Source organism: Rhinoraja longicauda, chromosome 16, assembly GCF_053455715.1.
Source record: "Rhinoraja longicauda isolate Sanriku21f chromosome 16, sRhiLon1.1, whole genome shotgun sequence".
NCBI classification, from domain to species: Eukaryota; Metazoa; Chordata; class Chondrichthyes; order Rajiformes; family Arhynchobatidae; genus Rhinoraja; species Rhinoraja longicauda.
Window position 1 is genome coordinate 21,768,881 of NC_135968.1, and position 13,057 is coordinate 21,781,937.

Below are 13,057 nucleotides of genomic sequence, written 5' to 3' on the forward strand. Positions count from 1 at the left end.
ATCTTTCCCTCTCAACCCCATTCTCCTGCCTTTTCCCCATAACTCCTGACACTAGTACTAATCAAGAATTTATCAATCTCCGCCTTAAAAATATCCATTGACTTGGCCTCCACTGTCATCTGTGGCAATTCCACAGATTCACCACCCTGTGACTAAAGAATTTCCTCTTCATCTCCTTTCTGAAGCTACGTCCTTTTACTCTGAGACTAGTCGAAACATCCTCCTTACTCTTTGGTAAGTTTCAATGAGGTCCACCCTCATCCTTCTTAACCATAGCTAGTACAGGCCCAGTGCTTGAGAAGTTCAATCACCTATTCCTGCTTGTATTTCGTATGTTTCAGCTTGGTCCAATATTAATATCCAGTCCTTATTATAAAGGCGGTAGCTAAAAAGTCCATCTAAATGTTGCTTGCTCTTTGTTACATTACCCGGTATATGAGATGTACATATCAACTCTTTCCACAGCTCCTCTTGTGGATTCCAGCCCAGGACACAGTGGTTCTGCTTTGTTGATGCTGTTGTCTTTGGCCTTTGTTGGCTTAGCGGTTTTTATAATCTACAAGTTTAAAAGGTAAAGTATGTCTGCATGATTGGACGGTGTATCGGTGAATGTTGTTTTGTTAAAGTACATTTAGTGGAATACCACCACATTTCCTTTAACATTATAAAAAAAGCTAAGATTATAATCCAACATAGGGTTTTACTTTCTTCTACATTACAACCTTTATGTTGTGCTGCAGTTTAGAATATAAATTACAACGTAGTATTCAAAGAATAATATTTATCAGCGTGCCTATTTCATTTAACAGATTATGGTCAAAAATGGCATTCCTGATCAATCGCATTCAGGGCGCTAAAAGAGTGGTAAAAGGGTGAAGCACTCAATCTTCCAAAGTTACTCCTTTCACTTCAGTAATTTCTCCCGACAATGTATCTCACTTAGTGCCACTGACCCTGGTTCTGTCTGAGATATTTGTACTTCGATTTTCTTTTGGAGCAAAAACATGAAAATCTTCTTTTAAGCAAAATGGACAGTTCCCAGGATTTCTCCATGTAACTTTACTTTATAAGTTCATAACTTTTAGGAGCAGAATTAAGCCATTCGGCCCATCAAGTCTACTCCGCCATTCAATCATGGCTGATCTATCTTTCCCTCTGAACCCCATTCTCCTGCCTTCTCCCCACAACCCCTGACACCCATACTTATCAAGATTCTGTCAATCTTCGCCTTAAAAATATCCATTGACTTGGCTTCCACAGCAAAGAAATTCCACAGATTCACCACCCTCTGACTAAAGAAATTCCTCCTCATCTCCTTTCTAAAGGTACGTCCTTTTATTCTGAGGCTATAGCCTCTGCTCCAAGACTCTCCCACTATTGGAAACAACCTCTCCACAATCACCCCATCCAGGCCTTTCACCTTAGACTTTGGCCTTTACACTATTAGTTCAACTGTTGACTAAATGGGGTTCACGAGAACCTTTTGATAACCTTGATTTGTTTGATTGACCCTTCAGGGTGGGGGGGAAGGGGGGGGGGCATTTAGCATAGACACTGGCACTTTTTTTTTTTTAATCAAAAATATTTATTCAAATATTAAAATATTATATACAATACAATAAAACCAAAACAGAACCCACCACCAGAATATTATACAAACAAATATACCAATTGAAACTATTATACAATTATATTACAATCCCCATCCAGGATACATCCAATCCCCCGCGGTGCCCACCGGTCCCGGAAATCCCCCAGGGTCCCCCAGGGTCTCCAACACCACCAGGGCACGGATGTAACCCCGGAAAAGGGGTAGGCAGCTGGCTCGGGCAGAGCCCTCTTCCGCCTGGCGCCGTGACTCGCGGATGGCCGGTTTGGCAACACTGGCACCTTGGTAGGATTCATTCCCAGCTCACCTTTCCCCACTGCCCCTCCCCCATTCTCCCTGTGGAGAATCGAAGAGACATTCTCCAGAATAATGATGTTTGTTTTTTTTTAATACAACAAAGAAGGTTGAGCAATGTACCAGAATGCAGAACTTTAAAAAGGCCATTTAACTCTTTTAACCTGTTCTGCCATTGGTTAATTAATGGCTTGTTCACAGACTTCCAACCTTATGCTGTTTTTCTTTAAAGCAATTTGTTAACCTACCAAGTGAATAGCCACCAGTTACTGTTTACAAGAGAGACCTCCAATCTGTCGTGTAGTGAGAGTCTACAAGTCTCCTGTATGGCACTATTTTTTCTACCACATCCCCTAGCCATGGACTACCTCACCACGGGAAATAGCTTCCTTTGAACAATTAGTTCTGCGCCGAATATTGTTAACTACCATCAAAGGTTAAGGGGAGAAGGCAGGAGAATGGGGTTGAGAGGGAAAGATAGATCAACCATGATTGAATGGAAGAGTAGACTCGATGGTCCGAATGGTCTAATTCTGCTCCTATGACTTAGGTAACATCCTAACCCTCCTGAAAGCAGCAGAATGCCACTCTTGTTTGTGCAATAATTCCACAAAAATTCCAAACCAAGTTCCAGGTTCGATTCAGTCAATGGGAAGCCAGGCAACAATGACAGGGCCTGAACATCATCACCTTTTGCCATGTCCATGAAGAATCTCCCAAACTTCTACAGATGCACGAAAGAAAATATTCTGATGGGATGCATCTCCGCCCAGTACTGCAACTGCTCTGCTCTTGACCACCTGAACGCACAGAGAGTGGTGAGCACAGCCCAGTCCACCATGGGTCCATCACTCCCTTCCATCCAGTCCATTTTCACGATACATTGTAGCGTCGAAGATGCCTAGCACCCTAGCCATTTTCTTTTCTCTCTTCAACCTTCTGGGAGCTTGTAAGGCCAGACATCATTTAAGAACAGCATCTTCCCCATTCCTAAAGCACTCATGTTATTCACACCAGTTCTTGGAGGTGCTGCCACATACAGTTACTCTTAATTGTACCTCATTCAGTTATTCCTTTGTTGCACTGTTTTTTTTGCATGACTTCAGATTGCACGACAATCTTTGCACCATTCTGCCGCTTTGCATTCATTGTTTGTATTTTTTTATCTATCATTACCACATGTAGTTTATTGTATGACCTTCATGTGAACAAGGTATTTCATTGCGTCCTGGTGTTTTTAACAGTAAACCTATCTGAATCTGAACTAAAACACCAAATGTAACCCTGGAATCCAAGTACCATTCTTTGCATACCTCTGCTGCACACCTTCCAAGCTAATAAGAGTCTCACTACAGTCTCCCCCTCTTCTCCCCTTTCCCATCACGCAAGAGGTACAGAAGTGTGAAAATGCACACCTCCAGATTCAGGGACAATTTCTTCCCAGCTTTTATCCGGCAACTGAACCTTCCTCTCTCCAACTAGAGAGTGCTCCTGAGCTATTTCATTGGAGACCATCGGACAATATTTAATTGGACTTTACTGGACCTTATCTTGCACTAAACATTGTTCCCTTTATCCTGTATATGTACACTGTGGATGGATGGATTGTAAACATGTTTAGTCTTTCCGCTAACTGATTAGCACGTAACAAAAGCTTTTCATTGTACCAATAAACTAAACTAAACTAATAAATACGTCCATCCATTCAGTGCCCGCACTGTCTACAGTGCACTATGTGTGGGTGAACCAGGATTGTTCTTGTGATCAAGGAAGGGTTGTTGATTGCAGAATGTTTCTTGCTGTGGACCATCGAGAGAAATGGTACTCCTTTAGCCTTTAATGGCAGTATTGGATTTTCTGTTTGCCATTCCCACTGGGCATGAAGCATTGTTTGGATGGAGCAACTAGTGCGCAGGAATCCGCGGCCCATCCGGAATCGATCTAATGTTGCTGCTGGCGAAATGCATGGAAGGAAAAAAAATCAGGCAGGATTATTATTACAAAGCTCTCTGCCTTCTGGGCTCAGGCAAGGGACTATGAGAAAAAACAAACACCAGTCTTTTCTTGTGAATCTTGTTGCCTGTAATTTATAACAATCACTGATGCCTGGAACAAAGATTCGTTATCTCAGTTGCAGCTTCCCTAAGGGGAAGATATTCGACTCTGTGTTAAACCCATGTGAGAATATTCCACGCCAGGTGAACGTCTCTTGTAAATTTAATTCCATTAACCAAGATTCCCACTGTGTATCTCTCTGTTCTGCCTTACGTAGACCGGACTGGCTTACTCACATTGCCTCTAATTGAATTGCCTCCTTCATGTGAATGATTGCCAAACTTCACCTGTATGCATGTTCGATCTTGCTCCCAGCTCATGGAGCATCAAGACCATCCCTCTGCGCCACTGCCCCCTCTCAACAAACACTTAACGGAGGAAAGCCAAGGCCAATGCTAATGCCAGAGTCGGGAATTAACGCGGCTTAATGTAATTAATATAATGGAATTTTTGAAGCTGCACTAAAAGATATGAACAATTACTTGCATTGACGTCCATCCTAATTATCTTCATTATAAATGAACGCAAGAGGTTGACAGAAGCCACCATACTTCTTCTTAATGCAAGGCAGCCTGTTATTTTCAATGCAGTCATTAAAGACTGCATGTGGCATTGGAGTTTACAAACAACAAATAGCACATTCTTGAATTGCAAATGCAGCAAATGTCAGGGCAAGAGCAAACTTGCACTACCTGGCTAATCACTGGCAGAATAGAACAGAAATACATTTGTGGATGTACAGTGAATGTTTTGAACTACAGAGAGACTACTTAAATGGGAGTGGATGGATATTTGTTCTATCTTTTGGGAGCAGTGAGTACTGGGAAAATGTCGTTTATACATTGCCACAGACTAAGGATTAGGTCATTGTGACTGGGGTTTCCTCCCACGCTCCAAAGACGTACAGGTTTGTATGCTAATTGGCTTTGGTAAAAATAGTAAATTGTCCCCAGTGTGTGTAAGATAGTGCTGGTGTGCAGGGTGATTGCTGGTCGGTGCGGACTTGGTGGGCCGAAGGGCCTGTTTCCGCACTGTAACTCTAAAGTCTAAAATCAAAATAAAAACTTACCTGTTGGACATTACAATCTATACTGTTTTTAGAGATACAGCATGGAAACAGGCACTGTCTTCAGCCTACCATTCACGCCGAACAACGATCACCCCTACTATCCCGCACAATAGGGACAATTTACATAGAAAATAGATACACAGACAATAGATGCAGGAGTAGGCCATTCGGCCCTTCGAGCCAGCACCACCATTCATTGTGATCATGGCTGATCAATAGAAGCCAATTAACGTACAAACCTGCATTTCTTTGGAGTGTGGGAGGAAACGACCACCCGGAGAAAACCCACACAGTCACAGGGAGAACGTGCAATCTCCATACAGACAGCACCCTTAATGAGTATCAAACCTGGGTCCACGGCGCCGTGAGGCAGCAGCTCTACCACTGCGCCACCCTTCATCTCAGATGAGAAGTTGCTATTGCAACGTGCTTATCTGGCAGCTAAACAAAGGCAGTATTTTCTTTTTCTGCATGGCTTCTTAATGAAAGCTGGTTAATCCAAATAAGATCACCGCTCATCCGCCTGCACTCCTAGCCTGCGCAACCTCTCCCTGTAGTTCAGGCCCTCGAGTCCTGGCAACATCCTCGTAAATCTGCGCTGCACTCTTTCCAGTTTTACAATATCTTTCCTATAACAGGGTGACCAAAACTGACACAATACTCTAAGTACAGTATAGCCTCACCAATGTCTTGTACTAGGTAGAAAGGAAATTGAAAGACACAGCTGTGAAGATCCAGTGTCTCCATTTTAGTTTCCAAATATTCAGCATCTACACTGATTACCACTGCAACTGGACAGTACAATAGTTGTTCTCATTTTAGCCCCTTCTCTGTAACATTTTTACATTTAAATGTTACATCTCATTAATGGCTTCCTCATCAATAGAAACATCTTTAAAATAACGATGTCATTTATGAATGAGCAGTATCAAAGAACGATTGGCCTGGATTATTGATGCCTGAATTCAAACATGCAAACTCAGGGGAACTGTGGTATGATCTATAGGTGAGATTTCAAAATTGCAATGGGATTTTTCTTTTTTTTTCTTGTTGAGATATTGAACCGCATACAAAATTAATTTGTAATTCCTTCACTGAAATGTATCGACAAATTGATTGTTTGCTGTTTTCATTCAATCTACCCCACCGGACCATAATTAACTGTTTTTCCACTTTAGTTCAACTGCAAGTGAATAGAACCTTCTGTTTTCCCCTGGTGTGTCAGACTTTTGTCCCATACTTAGTTTTATCAGGGCTTAACAACTTATCTTTGTTTTCTTCCTTGATTCCCTTTTCCAGATACAGATAGTATACTGGTATAATGTGTGTTTCATTAATATGAATTGGATATAACATGAGTGATGTATTCGGGGACACTATTTGCATTACTTGGTCCGAATTGGTAATGAAGTAATTTGGATGGAGAACTGGAGAACTAGAGAACTACTTAAAAATAATATCTGAAATTGACAAGCAGAAAAAAAAGCTGTTTTGGATTTAAACAGTACGTGAAAAAAGACTGTTTCCATAAAACCTCCACGCAGTAATCAGACACTTGTCTCAAGAATGCTGCTGCTGTTACTATAACAATGTGCAGCCATTAAAATGGTCAAGTAATTGCTTCTTTTGACATTTCTACAATAATACTCCATTAAATAATATAACATACAGTCTTTCGTATTTTTAACATGCAGTGACAATAATAAACTTATGCCTGTTAGAAAGATCTCTATTTTTGAAAATATTACTGGATTTTTTTTGCCATTGCAAAAAACACTCTAGCCCATAATCCTCTCTTGCCCATTGACACATCTATCTTGATAACATGATTATCTATTAAACATGGTTTCTTAGGAATGCACCTTTGCATTATAGCAGAACCACCCGCATCCCCTGTCTACAGCAGTAGTCTGTCTTCAAATCACAGAGTGCCTGATGTCCTCCCATCTGCAGAGTGTCCCTTTCCAGTATTTATACTTTAATCAACTTTTGCAAATGCATCGGAAAGGTCCACTTGAGTTGTACAATCTGTGTTACTTTAGTCAATGCATTCCAACAACAAGATGGCCGACAAAACACATTTTTGCTGAGCGAGGGTTCAACTGGGACGTGGCTTTAGGATATTTATATTTACTTATCACCAGAAGTTGCTTTGGCATAATAAATATCAACAATTTCAGGGGGAAAAAAGCTGTTTTGGATTTAAACAGTACGTGAAAAAAGACTGTTTCCATAAAACCTCCACGAAGTAATCAGACACTTGTCTCAAGACTTGAGTCAATGCATTCCAACAACAAGATGGCCGACAAAACATATTTGTGCTGAGCGAGGGCTCAACTAGGACATGGCTTTAGGATATTTATATTTACTTATCACCAGAAGTTGCTTTGGCATCAGGCACTCTGTGATTTGAAGACAGACTACTGCCGTAGACAGGGGATGTGGGTAGTTCTGCTATAATGCAAAGGTGCATTCCTAAGAAACCGCCTGCCCTATTCTGTTGCATCCTGACCAACCTCTGTTTGATGCTGGCTCCCAGATTTATTTTTACAATTCTGAACAAAAAGCTGCTTTCCCTTTCAGTTGATTTGCTTTCCATTCTCTGAAGGCTGCATAAAATGTCACTAACTATTCTTGTGGACTTGTGGCACTATATCTGATCAGCACTATTGTTCAGCAGTCTGGCTCATGGATGCTGCTCTATTGAAACTCACTGCTGGTTTGTGAATAACATTGCTGAGAACATGAGAATGGACTTGAACGTACCTGTCTCATGAGTTATTGCCCCTCTCATCCCTTGCATGAACCATGCAGTGTTGAGGGAAGCCACACATCCCATTCTATTCCTTGGCTCTTAGCTGTCCCAATGTCCCATTCCTTCTCCCAGCCCCCTGCCATTTCACTCCCTTCTATAGGTCACTGTTGAATTTGCTTCGACCAATATTTTGAAGATGTCTGAAAAAGAATCCCGACCGGAAACGTCAACTTTAGACCTTGGACTTTAGAGATACAGCGTGGAAAAAGGCCCTTCGCCCCACCGAGTCCACGCTGACCACCGATCACACTAGCACTAACCTGCACAATAGGGACAATTTACAGAGACCAACTTTAACCTACAAACTCGCACGTCTTTAGAATGTGGGAGGAAACTGGAGCACCCGGAGAAAACCCATGCGGTCACAGGAAGAGCGTGAAAACTCCGTACAGATGGCACCCGAGGTCAGGATCAATAGACAATAGGTGCAGGAGTAGGCCATTCGGCCCTTCAAGCCAGCACCACCATTCAATGTGATCATGGCTGATCATTCTCAATCAGTACCCCGTTCCTGCCTTCTCCCCATACCCCCTGACTCCGCTATCCTTAACAGCTCTATCTAGCTCTCTCTTGAATGCATTCAGAGAATTGGCCTCCACTGCCTTCTGAGACAGAGAATTCCACAGATTTACAACTCTCATACTGAATTTTTTTTTCCTCATCTCCGTTCTAAATAGCCTACCCCTTATTCTTAAACTGTGGCCCCTGGTTCTGGACTACCCCAACATTGGGAACATGTTTCCTGTCTCTAACGTGTCCAACTCCTTAATAATCTTATATGTTTCGATAAGATCCCCTCTTATCCTTCTAAATTACAGTGTATACAAGCCTAGTCGCTCCAGTCTTTCAACATATGACAGTCCCGCCATTCCGGGAATTAACCTAGTAAACCAACGCTGCACGCCCTCAATAGCAAGAATATCCTTCCACAAATTTGGAGACCAAAACTGCACACAGTACTCCAGGTGCGGTCTCACTAGGGCCCTGTACAACTGCAGAAGGACCTCCTTGCTCCTATACTCAACTCCTCTTGTTATGAAGGCCAACATTCTATTGGCTTTCTTCACTGGGTCTCTGGTGCTGTGAGGCAGCAACTCTACCACTGCACCACTGTGCCACCCCTTTCTCTCCACAGATGCTGCCTGGCCCGCTGAAATCAGCCAGCACTTTGGTCTGTACCCCAGTCTCCAGCATCAGCAGCTTCTTGGGTCAATATTTTGCAGAGTGCGTTCCAGAGTCTAACACCACTAGGTAACAAATGTTTTTATCGCCTGTTCTTTTGGTAATCATTTTACCTGGAGATCATACAATGCAGAAGAGTACAGCACAGGAAAGAGGACCTTCAGCCCACAATGTCTATGCTACCTATATTGATCCTTCATCAATGATTATTCATCATTCCGCCTCTCTCAACGCCTCTCTCGTTCCTTGTGTACTGGCCATTTCCATATCTCCTCTGCACTCACTCCAATGACGTGACCTCTCTCCCATAGTGTGCTGTCCAGAATTAGTTTATTATTAGGGTATTAGTTTAGAGATACAGCACGGAACAGGCCCTTCAGCCCACCGAATCCGCACCGACCAGCGATCCCCACACATTAACACCTACACACACCAGGGACAATTTTTGCATTTACACCAAGCCAATGAACCTACACATCTGTAAGTCTTTGGAGTGTGGGAGGAAGCTAAAGATCTCGGAGAAATCCCATGCTGATCACGGGGATAACGTATAAACTCCATACAGACAAACACCCATAGTCAGGATGGAATCTGGGTGTCTGGTGCTGTAAGGCACTAGCTCTACTGCCATGCCACCGTGTCACCCTACACATTCTTCACACATAAAGCTGCTTCTGAACTCACCTATTTTTATTGTTATTGAAGACGGGCACAAAAACTGTAGTAACTCTGTGGGACATGCAGCAGCTCTGGAGAGAAGGAATGGGTGACGTTTCGGCTCAAGGCCCTTCTTCAGACTTGTTGTGTTGCCTGATTACTCTCTTGGGTATCAGCTTGTTTGGCACGACAGCCTTGTTGCTTCAATACATCTATGACAATATGGTCTTAAATTGCCATTGACCATCAATGATTATCTCTGAATATGTGAGAACAATTCCTATTTGCAAATGGAGATTGAGCAACATTAGGTAGACACAAAGAACTCAAGATGCTGGTTAATACACAAAAGGACACAAAAGCTGGAGTAATCCCCACCTGCACCCCCACCTGTTTCTCCCTTCCACCACCCCCTCCAAGCTACTTTCTTACTTTCTTCCCTCCAGCTTCACTATATGCAACTCTTAAAACCTGTCTCATACTTTACTTTCTTATCTCTGGCCTTTGTACCAACCATCTGCCTACTGAAAGCCACCTCCGTCTATGTCCACCTATTATCTCCAAGGCTCACCTCTTCCACAGCCTACAATGAACGATTCTGGGCTCCACTTTTCTTTGGTCATCGGTGCAGACTCTGATTTGTTCTGAACCTTTTCATATCTCTAGTTTCCCTCTCCCCCGACTCTCAGTCTGAAGAAGGGTCTCGACCCAAAACATTGCCTCTTCCCGCTGAACCACTGAGTTACTCCAGCATTTTGTGTCTATCTTTGGTGTAAGCCAACATCTGCAGTTCCTTCCTGCACAGGCTTTGTCCTGCCTCTCCCCTTTCCCAGCTTTCTTCTTTCCTCCCCCCACCTCACTACGATCAGACTGAACAAGGGTTTTGACCCAAAGCGTCACCTATCCGTGTCCTCCCGAAATGCTGCCTGTCCCACTGAATTACTCCAGCACTTAGTGTCTTTTCGAGTGACTTTAAACTAGTGGAAGAACTGTAGTCAAGGTAGGTAAACTAGCACTCCACGCGTACTAATTTTTTCTGGCTATTGTCGGCTTGGTGTGAAATTTATTTGATAGGAATCGATCCGTCCTTCTCTCACTAACAACCTAACACAACCTATGAAAGCAAGCTAACACATGTCCTTATATAGGCTCCACTTTAAAACAAAAATTTCTTCCAGTGTATATATATTTTCTTAATTGGCTGTCTGTCATTTTATACAGGAAGATACCTGGGATTAACGTTTATGCCCAGATGCAGAATGAGAAGGAGCAGGAGATGATAAGCCCAATTACTCAAATTGAGGGCACCCCCAACTTCACCCAAAGTCAATTAACCAGCCTAGAGGAATTCCCTGACGATGAACATGACACACAGAAATTAGGTAAATAAAGTAAAATAGCAATAAATTAAACAAACCTCCAATCTTTCCCTTAAACACACACACGCATGAACACAGTTCTCATAAAACCTGTGTTAGTTCTTGCAGCAATTAGTTCATAGAGTCATGGAGTCATAGTGTTACACAGCGTGGAAACAGGCCCTTCAGCCTAACTTGCCCACACCGACCAACTTATCCCATCTACACCAGTCCCCATCTGCCTGTGTTTGGCCCATATCCCTCTAAATCTGTCCTATCCATGTACCTGTCTAAATGTTTCCTAAACGTTGCAATAGTACCTGCCTCAACTGCCTCCTCTGGCAGCTCGTTCCATACACCCACCACCCTTTGTGGTAAAAAAGATACCCCTTAGATTCCCCTAAAATCTCTCTCCCCACCCCTCACCTTAAGCTGATGTCCTCTGGTTCTCGATTCCCCTACTCTGAGCAAGAGACTCTGTGCATCTACCCGACCTATTGCTCTCATGATTTTTTTACACCTCTATAAGCTCATCCCTCATTCTCCTGTGTTAGCCTGCTCAACCTCTCCCTATAGCTCAGGCCCTCGAGTCATGGCAACATCCTCATAAATCCTCTGTGCCCCCTTCCCAGCTTGACAACAGTAACATTTAATTGATAGTTTTTTTTCCTGTTGTGTTACCTCCTATTCCCCACATGGTTGAGGTTTCACGACGATTCAATGATTCTGCTGGTCAGATTTGGACCAGCCCATGTCACCTGTGAAGTAGTCAATTTATGGAGCAGAGTTTCATCAAGCTGATTAACAAAGGTGGTGATGGCATTAATATTTCTACTAGTCTCGCCTTCCTCCTTTTTCTTTCTTCTGTCTTGTGCCTCCCAGCACCAATTCCACTGCTTCTTGATGGGAAGCAACTCATTTTGTTCAGGGCATGGGTCATGAAAGGTTCCCTTCCCCCTCCCCCCTCCCCCAACCCCCCTCACCTTTGACCTTTCTTCAAGTGGCAGACGATGCAACTGAAGGCCAGTCTAAAACACAGTTGTCGGTGCCACTATATCCGGCCCCATGTCCACACAAGTGCATTGAACTCACTGAAAGTTGGCCAAGCAGCAACAAGAGCCCCTGCCAGACAACCAAGCAGTCAGGCAACCCAACTTGGTGAGCAGATCAAGCATGGGATCATCTTGAATCACCTACACTTGCAGCAGTTTCGTCATTCGCAATCCTACTGACTCAACGGATCTACGAATACAGCTGATGGAACTGTAAGATCAAAACCCAAGTCGTATTATCTACGATATCTTTCTACAATGGAAAACACTATTCTTTCGGAAGCCAAAGCAAATCCTTATCAATACCAATTTTTGTGTCTGTTAGTGAGAACTTCCAGGATATGGAGAGGTCTGGACAGCCTGTGGCCTCTGTGCTTTTGCCTCATCCTTCATAGGATAGTGGTGGCCACACTGAATTAGCCATGCCAGTAATAGGGAGAGTGATAAAGTGTGCTTTCCCATTTGGGTGGTGGGGTTTGATGAGGAGTGGTGCGAGGAATTCCATGGCTTTGCACTGAAAATTGACCGAAACCAAAATGGAAGATCGGGAGTTGACTGTGGCTACTGGACTGTGAGTTGCTGCTGTCACCGTTCTCTCCTCACAGATGGACCAAAGTAGCCAGCGTGCCAGGCTTTGTGCGGTTCAGTCCTCGAGTTGAATGTCATAGCTTTTGTCTTTCCCAGAGCAAAGAGAAAAACCGGGCCTGGTTTCTATTCAGAGTTGGCACAAGCCTTGGAATGCCAGGCCCTGTTAATGCCTGGACTGGCACATCTTCACCTCAGAGTGAGAGTGCAGGCCAATGAAATGTCAATGTGTCTTGCAGTGCTCTGAGCAGCCTTATCCACCATGTTGGAGGGACCGTCAGAGAGGAATGGCCAATGCGGGCACCGGGTGAGTACAGGGCCCTGACCCCAACACTCACGCCCACCTCCATACCCTTCACATCACTTTGTCACCACATTTCA

The 13,057-nt window shown here is 43.5% G+C and overlaps 1 protein-coding gene across 1 annotated transcript in view; it reads left to right on the forward strand.

The window, feature by feature from the left end:
• Nucleotides 1-13,057, forward strand: part of LOC144600829 (VPS10 domain-containing receptor SorCS1-like) — a 410,789-nt gene that overhangs the window by 381,651 nt on the left and 16,081 nt on the right. Inside the window, 2 exon segments of the mRNA XM_078412718.1 lie at nt 466-571; nt 12,916-12,983. Of these exon segments, the coding sequence (XP_078268844.1) occupies nt 466-571; nt 12,916-12,983 (174 nt within the window).